We start from the raw sequence: 17,622 nt of genomic DNA, 5'->3' as shown, positions 1-17,622 counted from the left end.
GGAGACATCAGACACCATCCTGGTACATGGGCATCTTCACTTGGTCGCAAGTGGCCAAGAGCACCTGGCAAATTTAAATGCTGGCCACGCTACACTCACTGCCTCTGTATGCTGAGAAAGGATGTAGAGATGAAATGTAGTGACAATGGGGGGTGAGTGGATGGGCTTTGGCCCCACCCACTTTTGATATTGGCCCTGCCTGGGACATTTTCCCTTGGGGGACTGGGGACCAGGGAGATCCGTGTTCAAATCTCCACTAAGCCTTGAAGCCCACCTTCGGCTAGTCATCACATGCTTATTGCAAGTATAAAATGGGTGGAGAAAGAGCCAATTTACCACCCCTGAGCTCTTTGGAGAAAAGCCAGGAAAAATATGTGATAGGTATATATTATGTTAGCAATTCTTGGAACTACTCTGTAGGGTATATCAGATTCATAATGAAGGCAAGATTAAATCCAAAGGCTTCCCAATTCACAGCCCAGTTTTGCTTAGCTGCTACGTTACAGTGTTCTACTACAAACGAAAGGAAGGGAGGATCCAAAAACATCCAGCAGAGGCTGTTTGCTACTTGCTTTATCTCAGGATTGACTGGCAAAACTGGTCACTTAATAAAAGTGCTATCTGCATCCATTAAATGGGTGCAATATTTGCAACCAGTACATCAAGCAAAAGTCCCTTTCTGGAAAGAATAAATACTTTCCCTGGCTTGGGTTATACAAAGTCCTAAGGAGAATACTTTCTTTAGCACAGACAGAGTGCTAAGATAATCATACCTTTTCCAGCTGTTGGATTCCTTCCTCCACACAGCAGACAGATGCCAATGTCCTGAGTGTCTGAGGATATAGGCACCTGAAGCAATCCTGACGGCAGATCTTAAAAAGAGCAACAATGCCCCCTTCCTGTTGAAAAAAAAATCAGGAAACCAGTTGGAATAAATTACCATGCAGTCCAATGCAGTCTTATTTCAGGACAAACTATTACTCTTTTCATAATTTCTTCTATGTACATACCAGCAGCTCAGCAGAAACAAGCTTCTATTGAGAACACATATCTTTTAAATTTAAATTTGTTGCACATATGGTGAGTTACCATTAGAATTTCCAATTTCAAGAGCACTATATTCTCCTGAAATATTAAAATGAAAACTGTTCGTTTTGCACTTCAACTAAAAGTAAGAACACACACACAAATTATGCGTAATTATCCACATTTCTGCTTCCCTGTCTGTAATTACTACCCCCCAAGACAATGTTAGCTTTTCTGAGTGTCTTGAATTAGTTCATGAGCAATGTGTTTGCTTTCATAGGCTCCTTGCCAGAATCCAGACCCAAGTTCAGAGGCAATTGCCCCAGGACCACAGTATCTAATGGAATAATAAAATGACAGGCCAATGCAGAAATAAACTTAGTTCTGTTTAGCCTTGCTGAAATTCTGGACACCACAAATTTCAATTCTGATTCGAGTGAAAATTATCTGCAGATAAGTTTGCTTAAAATCCTCGGCTTGAGTGGTTTTGCAGTTTCATGAAATTCTTCCTTTTCCCTATTACATTTGCATTACACAGCAATAAGACAATTCAGAAAGCTTTATTGGCAATAGAACAGCCCAAGGAAAGCAAATGAAATTCCATTGATTTATGGAATGAAAATGAAAGGCAAAAGCTGCTCTTGAATAGTCCTATCTCCCTGGGAGCTAATGCAGAACAGTGGCCCAAGGGTTGCCATCAACCTTTTCTTTGATTCTACATAAAAAGAATACAGTCCAAGAGTTTAATTTAACGTAGGAAAATATACTTATTCATTAAATTTGCATTCTGCCTTTTCATCAAGCGGTTCTCCAACGTTGCACTTAGTAAGTAAATGGATATGAATGTGTATTTAACCTGGTGGTAAGTAGGAACTGTATCCACTTTTTCATAACAAAATCTGACTATATCTTACTCCATTTGCATACCATGGAAAATGCTAATGTTCCAGAAGTGCATGCATTTGAATGAGCCTTGCATTCACCATCAGATGTCCTCCTTGAAGGAGGGCTCTCTCGGTGGTTGTTCACACACCTTCAGGAAGGCTAGCCTGGTGCCTGTGGTCTTCCAGGCACCAGACAAAGAACCTTTAATCACCCAAGGCCACAGGCATGTTGCTATTGCTTGATTTCACTAATAGTATTAATCTATTCTGCTGTGTTCTGCTTACAATTGACAGGAGATACTTGAGCTTCTCCCTGACTTTTCCCAGATTGTTCTTGAGGAGGGGAGGAATCAGCACGCCTAGCTGCTCATCACCACTGTGGAAGGTCAGTGGGACAATCATCTGTCATCAAAATCCTACTACACAGGCACTGTGCACCATATCTTGCATCACATAAGGGCCATAGCATCCAGGGCTGAGAAAGACTTCTGCCTGAAACCCTGGAGGACTGTTGCCATTCATTGTAGACTTTAAAAAGGGAGCGGGTGGCATTGTGGTCACTGCAGACAATGTGCATGTGTATGCTGCTTTGAAATGTTGGCACTAGAAAGCAGCATCCATAGCCAAGCCTTCACCCAGCCAAGGTGGAGAGTTAGGTTGCCTCCTCTGAACACCATTTCTCCAAAATTTAATTGTCAGAGGAATTGCCCTTCCCTCAAAGACCAATTATTTCCCCATGACCGCCACTCCTCTACAAGTTTATTTTAAACTTTCCTTCACTATTTAAATAGAGCTGGCTCGAATCATCCCTCACCATTGGCTGATGTGAGTTGCAATCAAACAACTTCCAGAGGGCCACATGTTAGCCCCCCCTGGTTTAAAACATCCTTGGAAGGGAGAAAATTGGCCTCGGGGTCACACTTCTTCAGAGGCCCATTCTACCACTTCATCTGTGGTATATTTTTTTACCTCAGAGTGGCCCTCATTGCACATGAAAACTTCACCTGCCATTTTTGGGCATGTCCCCTGAGCTTTTCAGCTACACTAAAATCAGCTTTCCACAAGCAGGAAACCCAAGCTGTGTGTGTCTGTGTGTGAAAGCAAAGAAATGAAATATCGGAATGTGACATAGTTTTATAAATGTTTGCACACATGACTAAAAAACAATTACACTGCACTTATCCTAAATCAAAGGCAATATGTACTGTGCAGAGTTTGTCACTGCACGTTTAAAAGCCAGTGCGGTTGATCAGTTTACAGAATGGCAGCAGGACCATCAGGACTGAAGGGCTATCTTTCTTCTCTACAGCCTTATTAAGTGGGAACTTTAAATGGATGACACTGCTAAGTCCCTGCTGACACTAGTGCATTAGCTGGAAACAACTGTGTGACAAAAAGGCCGCATGCTTTCATCTACCACTGACAGAAAGTGAACTATCAGCATACTTTCAGCAAAAAGCAAAATATATTAACTGCATAATATCATTTGCAGCTTAACGCGTCCACTGAGAGAGGCGATGCCAGGTTCAGCACCAAATGGTCCCTGCATCTTCAGTTGCCTTAGTCTGCAAGGGAGACCAGAATGCCTCCATGGAATAGGAAACCTTTAGTTTAGAAAAAAGTAAGGGAGAACATGAGAAAGAGGTGCAAAATTATGCACAGTGCAAAAAGATAATAGACAAAGGTCTTTCTCCCTCTTTCATAGTACTAGAACCTGGGGTCATCTAGTGAAGCTGAGTGAATTAAGTATTTCTTCAGACAGTTCATAGTTAAACTGTAGCATCTACTGCCACATAATGAAGTGATGGCCACCAACTTGGATGGCTTTAAAAGGGGACTGGACAAATTCCTGGGGGATTATTATTATTATTATTATTATTATTACTTATATCCCATCTATCTGGTTGGGTTTCCCCAGCCACTCTGGGCTGCTCCCAACAGAATATTAAAAACACGATAAAACATCAAACATTAAAAACTTCCCTTAACAGGGTTGCCTTCAGATGTCTTCTAAAAGTCAGATAGTTGTTTATTTCCTTGACATCTGATGGGAGGGTGTTCCACAGGGCAGGCGCCACTACCAAGAAGGCCCTCTGCCTGGTTCCCTGTAACCTCACTTCTCACAGTAGAGGAACCAGCAGAAGGCCCTCGGCGCTGGATCTCAGTGTCAGGGCTGAACAATGGGGATGGAGACACTCCTTCAGGATATCAGTGGCTATTAGTCATGAGAGCTACATGACATGCAGTATTGGAGGCAGAATGTCTCTGAGTACCAGTTGATGGGTACCACAAGTGGGAGGATGCTACTGCACTCATGTCCCACCTGAGAGCTTCCCAGAGGCATCAACTTGGCCACTGTGGGAAAGAAAATGTTCGTCTGGTCCAGTAGGGCCTTTCTTGTTCTTGTGTTTCAGGCAGAGCATGCAAGCCGATGTGATGTAGAACCTAGGATTAGAATTGACAGCTGGAGCTCTGCACTCTACAGTAACGCCTCTTTGCCTTTCATTTCTGTCTCTCTCCCTGATAGAAGGTAAAGCCAGTTTATCATAAAACAGCTGGTTCAAAGAGAAAGCTATTTGGGTACAGTGGGTTGCTATGCAGCTTGGGCAATTTTCTCCATATGTTGCACAGGTCGCACATTGCATAGGCAGCTGAAGGGGGAGACTGGAAGAGGTTCAAAGGAGACTGGCAATGTGGTTTGTTTGTTTTTTAAATAAAGAAACAAATAAATGAAAAATAAAGGTTGCGGGAGACAAAGCAGATGGTTTAACAACTTCAAGAAACTGAACATGTTTAATCTAAGAGGGAAAGGATTAAAGGAAGGAGGCTGCAGGAGCTTTTCAAACATTCTGGCTCCTGAGCGTTAAATGCTGGACACAACCCTTTATTTACCACAGGATGAAAAACCTGGTGTGATCGAAGGGCATTCTAAATATCAGAGCTATAGGGCTGAGAAACATTTTAATGGAAATCCACTCAACCTCCTTTATTAAAACAGCATTAATTTTCATGGTGTAGCCTGTAATAATAAAAGGATGAATCTGTTCCGTGGAGGTGTGTGCAAGAAAGAGAGATGAGTAAACTGCCTAATTTAAGGTCCCCCTTCTGCATCCTCCAGCCATGTGAAAACTGATGCTTTATTTTATTCTTATTTTTTAAAAAAACAACCCTAATAGTTATCCAGTTCTTAAGTCTTGACTCCAATGTCACTGGTATGGTGAGCAAGTCGTAAATCATGCCCTCACTGCCTCTTTGATGGGCTCAGTAGATCTCCTTTGGAGAAAACTGTTTACAGGAATCTTAACCATGTTTCTGTGTTTGTTTGTCTGTCTGTCTGTCTGTCTGTCTGTCTGTTTGGTCTTGCCTTATTCTTAACTGTGACTAACACTGAAATAATTTAGAAATAATTTGCTTTAATAGAGCCCATTTTCTACAAGTCCAACAAACCATCCTTAAGATTAATAACCCCGCTTAACTGAGGTCTTATTGTGATGGCAAAGCTTTAAAAAGACAGATTGTTTTTGCAAACGCGGTAAGATTTATGGGTCTGGAATCTGACAGTCCAAAAGGCAGAGCCTAACAGATAAACCGTGATAGAGAATTTTCTCTTCAAATCTTCTGGTCAATATGTACAATTTAATGTATTCAAGCACTATATGTATGCCCTGCTTTTCTTTTCCCACACAAAATGAGAGAAATATAAAATACAGATGGGAAAGAGGAGTCCAGTGGAAGGGGCTTTGATTTCCTCTGCCATGTGGCTCCATAGATGAAAGACTAGAACTCTGGGTTATTGAGTAATGGACCAAATGAAGCCCTTTGTTACATAACCCACAAGTCACTTAATTATCAGGATACCAGAATGGCCAGTGACTTGCCCTCGTGGGTTCCTCAGAGCATTTAGCTGCCTACATGGACAGGAGCACCTCTGGTTTGGGCAGATTATCCTCCATGCCTTCATTAACTATAGTTTCTCTGGTGTGGTTATTTGCTTGGATCATACAGCTTCTGTTCACACAAGTACCAAGCTAACATGGAGAGATACCCATCAGTTTTGGGATCATAATGGTAGGCACACTTCCAAAGCAGCTTGTAATTTGGGTTTTAGGTGAATTTCTTTTTTAGGGTTAGAATAACTTCAGAAAGGATTATTGTGTCAACAGCTATTAGCTGTAGTAACTTAATGGAAACTCCAGGTTTGGGCAGTAATATAGCTGATGAGGATGATGAAGTAGTCAAACAACAAGCAATGGCTCTCAGCATTATGCTTGTGAGCCTGACCCATATCAGAGACAGAATGCTGGGCTAAATGAAATGTTGACCTAAGCCAAAGAGACCATTCTTATGCTTGTAGGCTGAGAACACAATCCTAGAGGCTAAATAACTCTTAGCCATTTATTTGCTGCTCTTAAAGCTGCTTCTTATTTTTGACTGTTCTTGACACTCTCTTTTATCTTATTTTGTACTGTATTGATTTTGTGTAAGCTGCCTTGTGTACTTTTTGTAGAAAAGTAGGATGTGAATTCAGCAACAATAACCAAAATAATATACAGCAATAATTCAAGGAACTCACAGTATTATTCCATGCAAATGTATTCAAATGGAAAATCCACAGTGCTCAATGGGGCTTATTTTCCCATAAATGCACATAGGATTTCAGTCTGTTTCATCTAACAGATTGGCTATGTCAAATATAATATATTATATTTACTTCTCTTTGTTACCACTCCATGAAATCTGGTATAACTATGAAGAACCCCAACACAATGCCTAAGCATCAAGTTCATTTTTTCATTGAAACCATTCAATCAAGGTGACTGACAGCCCAAACAACTTCTTGTCAACTGACCTTTTGAAATTAAAAAGATGTGAAGAGGCAATCGATTGAAGTAATAGAAAGTTCCCTGAATTCAAATGATTATTTTTTTAATAGAAAAAAACTTGTTTTGAAAGAACCTTGTATCTCTGTAAAATTAAGACCACATCTTCTGGTGACAAATGATTCTGCCATTTATTTATTTATTTATTATTACATCACAATTTTATCCCATCTTTCCTCTGTAGCTCAAAGCAGAATACATGGCCCATATTCCATTTTGTCTTAACAACAACCCTATAATGTAGTTGAAATATAAAAAATAAAAATAAAAAAATGTCCAGTAGCACCTTAGAGACCAACTAAGTTTGTTCTTGGTATAAGCTTTCATGTGCATGCTCATTTCTTCAGATACCTTAATGTAGGTTAGGTTGAGAGCTAGCAGTTCTTGCCTATGGAACTCTCATTCTAGTGAAGCCCATCTGACTGCTTCACTGAGTTCACTCTGCAAAACAGCAACTGTAGCAGGAGCCCAAGGCAGGATGACCGGTGGTGCCTTGGGCTCCTGCTACTGTTACATTGCTAGGCTGGCTTGCTAAACAGCTGCTTTGGTTATTGTGGTTTTAATATTGCAATTGTTTTACAATTGTTTTGACAATATTTATCTTGGCAAATATGAGAACCCATTTGGACTGACTTGTGGACATTTTTTTTTTTTTAGCTAGAGCATGAATAGATAGATTGAGATAGAGCTTCAGAAACACTGATTTCCTCTTAGAATACAGAATAGCTTTCCTGGTCATTTCATGTTACAAGACACCTACAAAAGAACACATGAGTACAAGGGGGGCTTACCTTAGCAATGATGCGGCACAGGTGAGAGCCTTCCTGGGTAAGACTGAACAAGTTGCTGGTAGCTGACTCAGCAGAATACAGATTATCTGATGTGTCTATTTCTCTCACCAGGTTCTGGGCAACAAAGACAAGCATAAATTTCATTTACTTCCACATATACGTGCAAACAGAGTGATGTCTAGGGCTTGGCTTCTTGGTTTCTTGTGAATTTAGTTAGCTTAAAGCTTTGTGTTGAAATTGCAGAGTTTTTGTTTAGGGGAAAGTGCCCTTACAGTGGTACCTTGATTCTCAAATGCCTTGGTACTCAAACAACTTGGAACCGAAACACTGGAAACCTGGAAGTAAGTAAGTAACCTGGTTTGCGAACTTTTTTCAGAAGCTGAACGTGCTCCGTTTCGAGTGTTACGCTTCCATTTTGAGTGCAACACTTCCGTTTTGAGACACTGAGGTCTGTCTGTTTTTGCTATTTATTTTGCGGCTCTTTTTGTTTTGTTTTTGTGACTGTGTGGAACCCAGTTCAGCTATTGATTGATTGATTATTGTGTGGCTGCAGTACATTGTTTATTCCTTTCATTTTATAGATCAATGGTTGTGTTAGATAGTAAAATTCATGTTAAATTGCTGTTTTAGGAGTTGTTTTTAAAAATCTGGAACAAATTAATCCATTTTGCATGACTTTCAATGAGGAAAGCACACCTTGGTTTTGGAACGCTTTGGTTTTGGAACAGACTTCCGGAAGGGATTAAGTTTGAGAACCAAGGTACCACTGTATAAGAGCACAAGGGAGGCATTCATGGTGAGTTCTGGCACCTCTTTTTCGAGAAAAAAAAGGCCCTGCCAAACTGCATTTCCAAACCCCAAAAATGAGAACATCAGTGATGAGTCCCAGGAGACCTCAGAGGCTGCATGATACATTCATGGGATGAAAACAAAGCAAATACTTTAATACTTCCAAACATTTTCCTTATTGTTACATATAGTTAAGAATATTTACTAACCTTTATTTCATGTGTTAAAGCTAGTTCTATCAATTGGCCAAAATACTGTGCAACTGTGGTTAGAGCATCATTAATACAAGATTTCATAGACTTTAATATCTGCTCATCTTCAATCTGGATGCACCTGAAAGGAAATGTAAGAAAAATAGTGCAATTGTCCCTGTGGTGCTTTAGCCATCATGTGAACAGAAGCTAAGCCTTAATCAAGATGTGAGGCCAAACAGTAAGGCACCAATTTAAGATGATGACCCAAAGTGCCAGTTCACTTCTGTTAAGAAATAGGCTAAAACACAGAAATGTAGAACCCCACTATGTAGAACCACCATTTCACTACTAACAAAAAATAATAATTGCCTGCATCAGAGCCAACAGATTAAAAGCACTAATTGAGAGTATAAAGTGATCCATTTATTTCACTGGGCAAAACAATTATTTTATATTACCTTTCAGTAACTGTTGTAAGTTCAGAACATTTTTCCACTAGCATTTTTTCATACTGCAGATGAAAGAGAACAGAGATGTGTTGTTTTAGTGTTATAGTTTGTCTTTGCTTTATGGGAAATCATAGAATTACATTGCTTTAAACAGAACCAAAGGATGAATTTTAATTTAAAGTATTTTTAAATTAAATTTAATTGATTGTGGCCTAGAGGGGCGATTTAGAGCAGGAAATCAATGGGGAAAGAAGTAGAAGTTTTAAAGACTTTCCTCCCACCAGCCCCCTGTTTCTCTGCTCTAAGCACCCTCATCTCAAAGTGGTTTTTCTCTAAAACTGGGGTGGGGAATCTGTGGCTGAGCTGTACCCAATCAGCTGGGTTTTGAAGAGTGTGTTTTGAATGCAGAAGAGTGTGTTTTGAAGAGTGTGTTTTGAATGCAGAAGGTTCCAGGTTCAGTCCTTGACATTGCCAATCTAAAACATTCAACTAATGAGCCCTACAAGCAGAAGCCCATGTAACGACTTCGAGCAATTGGGTTTGCCCCCTTTCTCTTCCCCGTGTGTCCCCTATAGCCCCCCCTTTGGCTCTGGGAGACTCAGGGAAACCCCTGAAACAGCAGGGAGGGGGACAAGGAGAGGGCAGGCCATTCCATTCAGCAAACAGAAATGCTTGTGGGAGCCAGTGTGGTGTAGTGGTTAAGAGCAGTAGATTCGTAATCTGGTGAACCGGGTTCATGTCTCCACTCCTCCACATGCAGCTGCTGGGTGACCTTGGGCCAGTCACACTTCTTTGAAGTCTCTCAGCCCCACTCACCTCACAGAGTGTTAGTTGTGGGGGAGGAAGGGAAAGGAGAATGTTAGCCGCTTTGAGACTCCTTTGGGTAGTGATAAAGCGGTATATCAAATCCAAACTCTTCTTCTTCTCTTCTCTTGTGCTGATGAAGCTATCTGTTCAACGCTACACTGAATTCCTCCCATAGGTAGGAAGTGATGTCAAGGACTGTTACCTTGGAAAGCAATATGCCTGTCAGAGCTATTGAGCTAGATGGGGAAATAGTCTGAGCTAGTATAGGCAGCTTGATAGGTTTCCCATTATTACATGATGTGTCTATTTCCAAAACCCAAGAGGATGAATTGGTAATATGTTTAGAATAAGTTTTATTCAAAACGAAACAAAAACATGCATGTAAAGATTTCTATGGGGTCTTTCCTTTAAAAACAAACATTTATCTCAGCATTCTGGATGCTGTCATTTCACAGTAATCCTACCTGATGCATTTCTTCCCAAGAATTCCTCTTGAATGTATTGTATTCATTTATCATTGAACGGACATGGCAGTTGACTCTTACTGTCATGCTGTGGACCCTCTGCCACCTGTTGTTCTCTAGTTTTTGAACGATCCTGGTTAGCTCAGTGCTTATAATCCAAGCTCTTTTCAGCAACAACTGCAAGTTATCACAAGCGCTGTGTTCCGATGACAGAGAAAATTCACTTTGGGCATCTTCTTCTAGGCTGATTGGTTTTGACTGAAGAATACACATGCATTCACAATCAGTCATGAGCTTCAAGTCTTCCATCCACCGTTGAACAGAGTCTACCTGGATTAAATGCATACTGAAAAGAAGGGCGGGGGAGAGGAAAATACTACATATTAGTATACAAGCTCCTATCTAGTAAATCTGGCGCAGAGCTTCTACATTTCAGGCACAAGATTCAGGCACAAAAAGTATATTGAAGTTCCATTGGGCAGATGAAAATGAATACCGGCTGAATGCTAGACATTCTAAGGTTGATTTCATAAGCATTAATTTTCCAGATTCTATCAAATATCCACGTTTCTAACAGCGGACGGGCAGATGTATTGGCGAGTCAAAATTTAGGGTTTGATAGAGACAGCCATTTCCTGTTTTTTGTCCCCAAGATACTATATACTGCCTCCATTTAGAGATTATATTTTATCCATAATCATGGCTAATAGCCATGATTATGGATAAATAGACCATTTATCTCAGTTTGAGAAAAAGGCAACAGAATCTACTTTGTTCCAGCTAATCCACTTTATGAACTACAGCTACACATGGTTTTTAATTTGTCTGCATGCATAAACTGCACAGTAATGTCCATTCCTGCAGTAGCTGACATTTGGCTGAATGATATGTGCCTGTTTAACACAAAATACCCACAAAATTCCTGAGATTATGTTACATATTATATGCACATAAAATATGCACATTAGCCATAGATTTCCCATTCATGGTGGCCTATGCAACTCTGCTTAAAGGTTTGGTCTTGAGTACCTGCTCCCCATTCCACTCCCTAGCAAGTTAGTAGCTTGTTTTCACTGTGATTATTTAACATGCCAGTCACACTTTTATATAAGACTGGTGTCAGATTCTAAACATTTATTTGGATATCAGTCACAATGATTTAAGTTGATTGCAAGTCTAAGTATGTATAACGAGGATTAGAACCCCAGAGCTATTTCATATCACGATTTCCTATGCAGCAACTCAGATTGACTTGTTCAGTAATTTGGGGGTATTGAACTAATCTTGTGAACATTGGACACATGTCCAGACCTTATTGTTTACAGACGACACAAGAATAAGCACACTGCCAGTTATGCTCAATGGAGAGGTGCTGCATCGTCTGTCACTACAGAGGAGCCATACAGAGAAGTGTACTGACCTTGCTGTGAGGGGATTATTCGCAAATTTAATCCGAAAGTACCTTTGATCTGTGAGCCAAAATTATGACTCTAGGAGGATTCCTTAAGGTATCCAGCAACTTTCCTCAGCTAGCTCCAAAAGTAACAAGAGTTACCTTAAACTCAATCTATGACCAATATTCTTCCTTATTATGGATTGTAGTTTTCATGTGCTGTAGTCTTCAAAGCTGTAATTTGATTAGTTATGCTTTGTGCCTGTTGTATTTTCATACTGTAATAGCTTCTTTCATTCATACTCTTGTTTTCAAGATTCTGATTTGTTTTAGTGGATTCACTTATTTTTCCTGGGTTGCATCCTGGGTGGCTTTGCCTTGGCAGGAAACATTTCAACTTGCACAAGTCATTTTGACATTCCCTCTCTAACCAGTTTGACCCTGAGTTGCTCCTAAGGATTACTGGGCCTTCTAGAATAGAACGGGGTATGGCCAAGAGGACTGCAGTAGTTTGGTGAGGTTGGCAGCATTTGGGTGCCCTGTGCACAAGTAAAAACATTTCCCCCTAAAGCAAAGCCATTATTTGATGCAACCCCTTATTGATGCAACCCCTTATTTGAATATATATATATATATATATATATATATATATATAATCATGGAACATAAAATCCAGCCCTCATAATAGATTTCATAAATGCATTTTGTATTCAGTACAGTGGTACATCGGGTTACTAACTTTTTTTTTAGTTTATTAAATTTTGACATAAATATGTTTCACAAACGTACAAAAGACAAAATGAAAAAGAAAAAACAGAAAAAGAGAAGGGAAAAAAAGAAAAGAAAAAGAAAAAGAGAGAAAAAAGAAAAACACGAAATACATACAACTTTAAATGACATTGATCGACTTCCCTTTATCTCGATTTCGGAAAATATTGCCTTGTTTATCTATCTGCTGTGTCTATTCCTTAATAAAACTTTTTACGTAGTAAGCGTTATCTCATGCCTACTGTGATTTCTGTAAGTACATATGTGTTTCTGATCAACATTTTGATTTTCCCCTTGTCTCTATTTCCATATATATCCTAAATTTATCCCATTCATTGTTAAATTTTGCACTTCTTTGATTTCTTATTTTCTGTGTCAATTTAGCCAACTCCAAATAATCGGATAATTTAAGTTGCCACTCCTTTAGTGTTGGGATTTTTGGTGTTTTCCAGTACTGTGCTATGAGGGTTCTGGCGGCCACCGTTGCATATTGAAAAAAGGTTCTATCTTCTTCTTTGATATCCTTACCAATTATCCCCAGCAGGAAGGCTTCGGTTTTTTTAACAAACGTATATTTAAGAATTTTTTTTAATTCATTATAGATGGATTCCCAAAATTTTTTGAGAATCTCGCACGTCCACCACGTATGGATGAAATCGCCCTCCTTGCTCTTACATTTCCAACACAGTTTATCGCCCGTTCTATACATTTTATGTAGTTTTACCGGCGTTATGTACCATCTGTACATCATCTTATACATGTTTTCCTTTAGTGTCGTGCATGCTGAGAAATTCATATCTTTACACCACAATGCCTTCCATTTGTCAAACTCTATGTTGTACCCTAGGTCTACCGCCCACTTCACCATCACATCCTTTACTTCCTCGTCCTTGGTGTCCCACTCAAGCAACTGGTTGTACATTTTTGATAATAATTTTGTTTTACTTTCTATTATTTCAATCTGAAATCTAGATTTCTTGTCATTTATTCCGATCTTATTATCTTCCCTCCACATTGAATTAATTTGATGGTATTGAATCCAGCCAGTCAGCTTGCTTTTTATTTCTTCGTAAGGTCTAATCCTCCACCCGGATTCTGTTTTGGTTAGTAAATCTTCATATGTCCATCTTTCCCCCTCAATGTTTAATTTTTTAATTGTTAAAATGTCTATTGGTGATAACCACCAGGGCGTTTTCTGCTCCAACAATTTTTTATTCCTTTCCCACACTTCCAGCAGTGGCCCTCTGAGAATGTGATTAGAAAAACCTTTATGAACCCTTCCTTTGTCTCGCCATAAATAGGCATGCCAACCGAATCTTAGATTAAACCCCTCTAGATCTAACAAATTTTTGTTTTTGATGACAATCCAGTCTTTTACCCAAGAAAGACATGCAGCTTCGTAATATAACCTCAAATTTGGAACCGCAAGACCACCCCTATCTCTTTGGTCTGTGAGCAATTTAAATCTAATTCTTGGTCTGCCAAATGAATTTAGAAAGTAATCTCTGCCATTCTTTGAATATTGAGGTTCCTCTAATTATCTGTATATTCTGGAATAGGAAGAGTAATTTAGGTAGTAAGCTCATTTTAATCGCCGCCATTCTCCCCATCCACGAGAGATGTATTCTATTCCATGTATCCAAGTCCTTCATTATTTCTTTCCATGTTTTCTTGTAGTTATTTTCAATCAGATTTATATTTTTCATAGTTAACCAGATTCCAAGGTATTTAACTTTTTTAGTTATTTTAATTCCAGTTTGACTTTCAAGATCGTTTTTGGTTTCTTCTTCCATATTTTTGGTCATTATTTTGGTTTTTGCTCTGTTCAATTTAAATCCGGATAATTTTCCAAATTCCTCTAGTAGCTTTAACACTTTGCCGACGCTCTCTTTTGGTTCTTCCAATGACAGCATAAGATCGTCTGCATATGTTTTCAGTTTATATTCTTTCGCTCCTATTTTTATGCCACGGATCTCTGGGGTTTTTCTTATCTTGTTTGTGATTATCTCTAAGACCATGATAAACAACAGCGGTGACAGAGGGCACCCCTGTCGAGTGCCTTTTGCTATTTCAAACTGTTCTGTCAGGGTATTGTTAATAATTAATCTAGCTCTTTGTTGTGTGTAGATTGCTCTAACTCCTTCCAGGAATGTGCCATCTATCCCTGATCTTTCCAGGCACTTTATCAGAAAACCCCAAGAGACATTGTCGAAAGCCTTCTCGGCATCGACAAACATTAAAGCAGCGGGAATTTCATTATGACATTCTAAATATTCAATAATGTCTATTGTATGTCTAATGTTATCTTTTATTTGTCTGTTGGGAAGGAAACCGGCCTGGTCAATATGAATGAGATTAGTTAAACACTTTTTAAGTCTGTGTGCCATTATATCTGCGAAGATCTTGTAGTCGTTATTCAATAATGAAATCGGTCTGTAATTCTTGATGTTAAGTTTGTCTGAATCTGGTTTCGGAATCAACGTGATATAGGCTTCTTTCCAGGATGCTGGCATTTTTCCTCCTCTTAGTATCTCGTTGATTACGTCACATAGTACTGGTGTTATGTATTCCTCTAGGACCTTGTAATACTTGGCAGATAACCCATCTGGGCCTGGGGCTTTCCCCAGTTGCATCCTTTTGAGTGCCTCTTGGATCTCCTCTATTTTTATGGGTTTATTTAAGGCGGTTCTTTCCTCTTCTGATATATTTTTGGGACTATTTTCTTCTAGGTATTTTGCGATGCCCGTTAAATCTTCTTCTTCTCTTTTGTATAGGTTCTCATAGAATTTAAGGAAGTTCTTTTTTATTTCATTGGGGTCTTCCAGGACTTGTTCTTCAACTTTTATTTTATTGATGGTACTAAGTTTTCTTCTTTTTCTCAGTTGCCACGCCAGAAACTTTCCAATTTTATTTGCCGATTCGAAGGACCTTTGTTTCATTAACTTTATTCCCCATTCCACCTCTTGGCTTATTAATATCGAATATTCTGTTTGGAGCATTTTATATTGTTGCTTATGGCCATCGTCGTTTGGATTTTTTATCATATTTTTTTCGCATTCTTTCAATTGATGGATTAATTCTTCTTTTTTTCTTTAGCCTTTTTTCTTTCGGTATTTTGTTGTATCAGGAGACCTCTTAACACAGCCTTGCTAGCATCCCATACTGTGTCTATACCTGTTCCTTTGTTGATGTTTAAGTCAAAATAGTCTTTTATGGTAGTTTTAGCTTTTTCGATCACTTCTTCTTTTTCAAGTAGGTAGTCATTCATTCTCCATCTGTACAACCCTTGGATCTTCCACTTTAATTTTAATGTTATTGGGCTATGATCCGATAAGGTTCTGGGTAGTATTTCACATTTCTCCTTTCTTATTATTAATTCTCTTGAGATCCATATCTGATCCAGCCTGCTCCAGCTCTGATGTGGTTCAGAGAAATGGGTAAATTGTTTCGTTGTAGGGTTTTTGTATCTCCATATATCTATTAGGTCCAGATTTTCTTCCAGATCATTAAATGATTTCGGTAATTTCCCTTGATTTATGTTCTTTTTTCTTGTACTTCTATCTAGTTCTGGTGTCGGAACCGCATTTAAATCTCCGAGTAAGACCAGTTTATTGTTGTCTAGCTCTAATAAAGATTGTTCCAGTTTTTTAAAGAACTCCATTCTATTTGAGTTTGGGGCATAGACTGTTACCACGTTTATTTTCTCTCCCTGGTAGTTAATTTGAATTCCTAAAACTCTTCCATCCTCATCCTTGCAAATTTCCCCCTAAAGCAAAGCCATTATTTGATGCAACCCCTTATTGATGCAACCCCTTATTTGAATATATATATATATATATATATATATATATATATATATATATATATTTGCTTTCGTAGATTTTCACGGGTACAGGAATGCAGGTTTTGGTGTCCTCGGGTGTCTTCCCGTGTAAAAGTTGGGGTGTCTAGGCGACGTTTCGACGAGGTCTCACTCGTCATCTTCAGGCTGGTGCTTTCGGCTTCTTGTTACTGGAACAGAGCAGGATCTCAGTGTTTGAGTTCCTATAAATACTGTAGAGGGGGTGTGGTGTATAGCCTCCAATGTTCTGGGCAGAGAGGAAGTTCCCAGGCTAAAATATCATGGAACATAAAATCCAGTCCTCATAATAGATTTCATAAATGCATTTTGTATTCAGTACAGTGGTACGTCGGGTTACTAACTTAATTCGTTCCGGAGGTCTGTTCTTAACCTCAAACCGTTCTTAACCTGAGGTACCACTTTAGCTAGTGGCTAAAGCCACTGGCACGCAATTTCTGTCCTCATCCTGAGGTAAAGTCCTTAACCCGAGGTACTATTTCCGGGTTAGCGGAGTCTGTAACCCAAAGTGTTTCTAACCCAAGGTGTTTTTAATCCAAGATACCACTGAATTAGCCTGGCTACATATAAAACAACCATACTAGGTGTAATGGTTCTAGGGGTTGCTTGTGCGTAAATCGGCGCCACGCTTGGCTGGGTTACCTGGGTGAACCCTTTCTGTCCGGACAGCCACTCATCCGTGGCTGTCTCAATCGCTGGTAGAATCCATCAGTGGGCGTTTCTTGAACTACTTCCAGCAAAGAAGCTCTTTGACGCCTAGTCTCCGCCTACTCTCCCTGCGCGGAAGCCTTCTGCGCAGGGAGGGTGTGAGCAGCGGAGGACCCGTGCTCTCCCCGCTGGTCTCCGGCGAGGAGTCATGGAGCCCCCTCGCCAATTCCCCCATTTGCCCCCCTTCTCCACTGGTGCTACGCTGATTTCCTTCCCCAGAAGATGGGCTGCCTCTCTCCCTCCTGGGACGCTCTCCGGAATCCCTCTGGAGCCCTCCCTCCTCCTCTGGCTCCGATGGCAGTTTCCTGACACTAGGTGTATTTTATAGTCCAGAGTGGAATCTTAAGAACAGCGGCTACTTTGCCTTTCAAGGTGCACAACATCTCCAAACAAGCTGCAAATATATAGCTCTAAGCACCACTATATTACTTCTTTATTATTCTACATTTATTCCCTGGTTTCAGTTAAAATTAAAATCAATAACTGAACCAGCAGAGAGAAACCTTTACAGGCAGGAAAACAGCTTAACTGATTTTCCTGAGATTAATAGAAGTATTAGAATGGCAATCATTCTGAGCCCACACTAACAGCTATAGAAATGGCACTGCCT

General features: G+C 39.7%; 2 protein-coding genes across 4 annotated transcripts in view; one reads left to right on the top strand and one right to left on the bottom strand.

Moving 5' to 3' along the window:
• PSMA1 (proteasome 20S subunit alpha 1) overlaps positions 1-17,622 on the top strand; it is a 395,619-nt gene that overhangs the window by 159,258 nt on the left and 218,739 nt on the right. The gene's annotated exons all lie outside the window — the stretch shown is intronic.
• INSC (INSC spindle orientation adaptor protein) overlaps positions 1-17,622 on the bottom strand; it is a 132,579-nt gene that overhangs the window by 46,845 nt on the left and 68,112 nt on the right. For all 3 annotated transcript variants that reach the window (XM_081841283.1, XM_081841282.1, XM_081841281.1), the window contains 5 exons: positions 10,285-10,630; positions 9,023-9,075; positions 8,580-8,703; positions 7,582-7,695; positions 774-899 (listed from right to left, as the gene is read on the bottom strand). In XM_081841283.1, the coding sequence (XP_081697409.1) occupies positions 774-899; positions 7,582-7,695; positions 8,580-8,703; positions 9,023-9,075; positions 10,285-10,630 (763 nt within the window). The remainder of the gene's footprint in view (positions 1-773; positions 900-7,581; positions 7,696-8,579; positions 8,704-9,022; positions 9,076-10,284; positions 10,631-17,622) is intronic.

This window comes from Podarcis erhardii (genome assembly GCF_964252035.2).
Source record: "Podarcis erhardii genome assembly, chromosome: 1".
NCBI lineage: Eukaryota > Metazoa > Chordata > Lepidosauria > Squamata > Lacertidae > Podarcis > Podarcis erhardii.
Note: the sequence above shows the minus strand (reverse complement) of the source record. Positions and strands in the feature narration are given on the sequence as shown.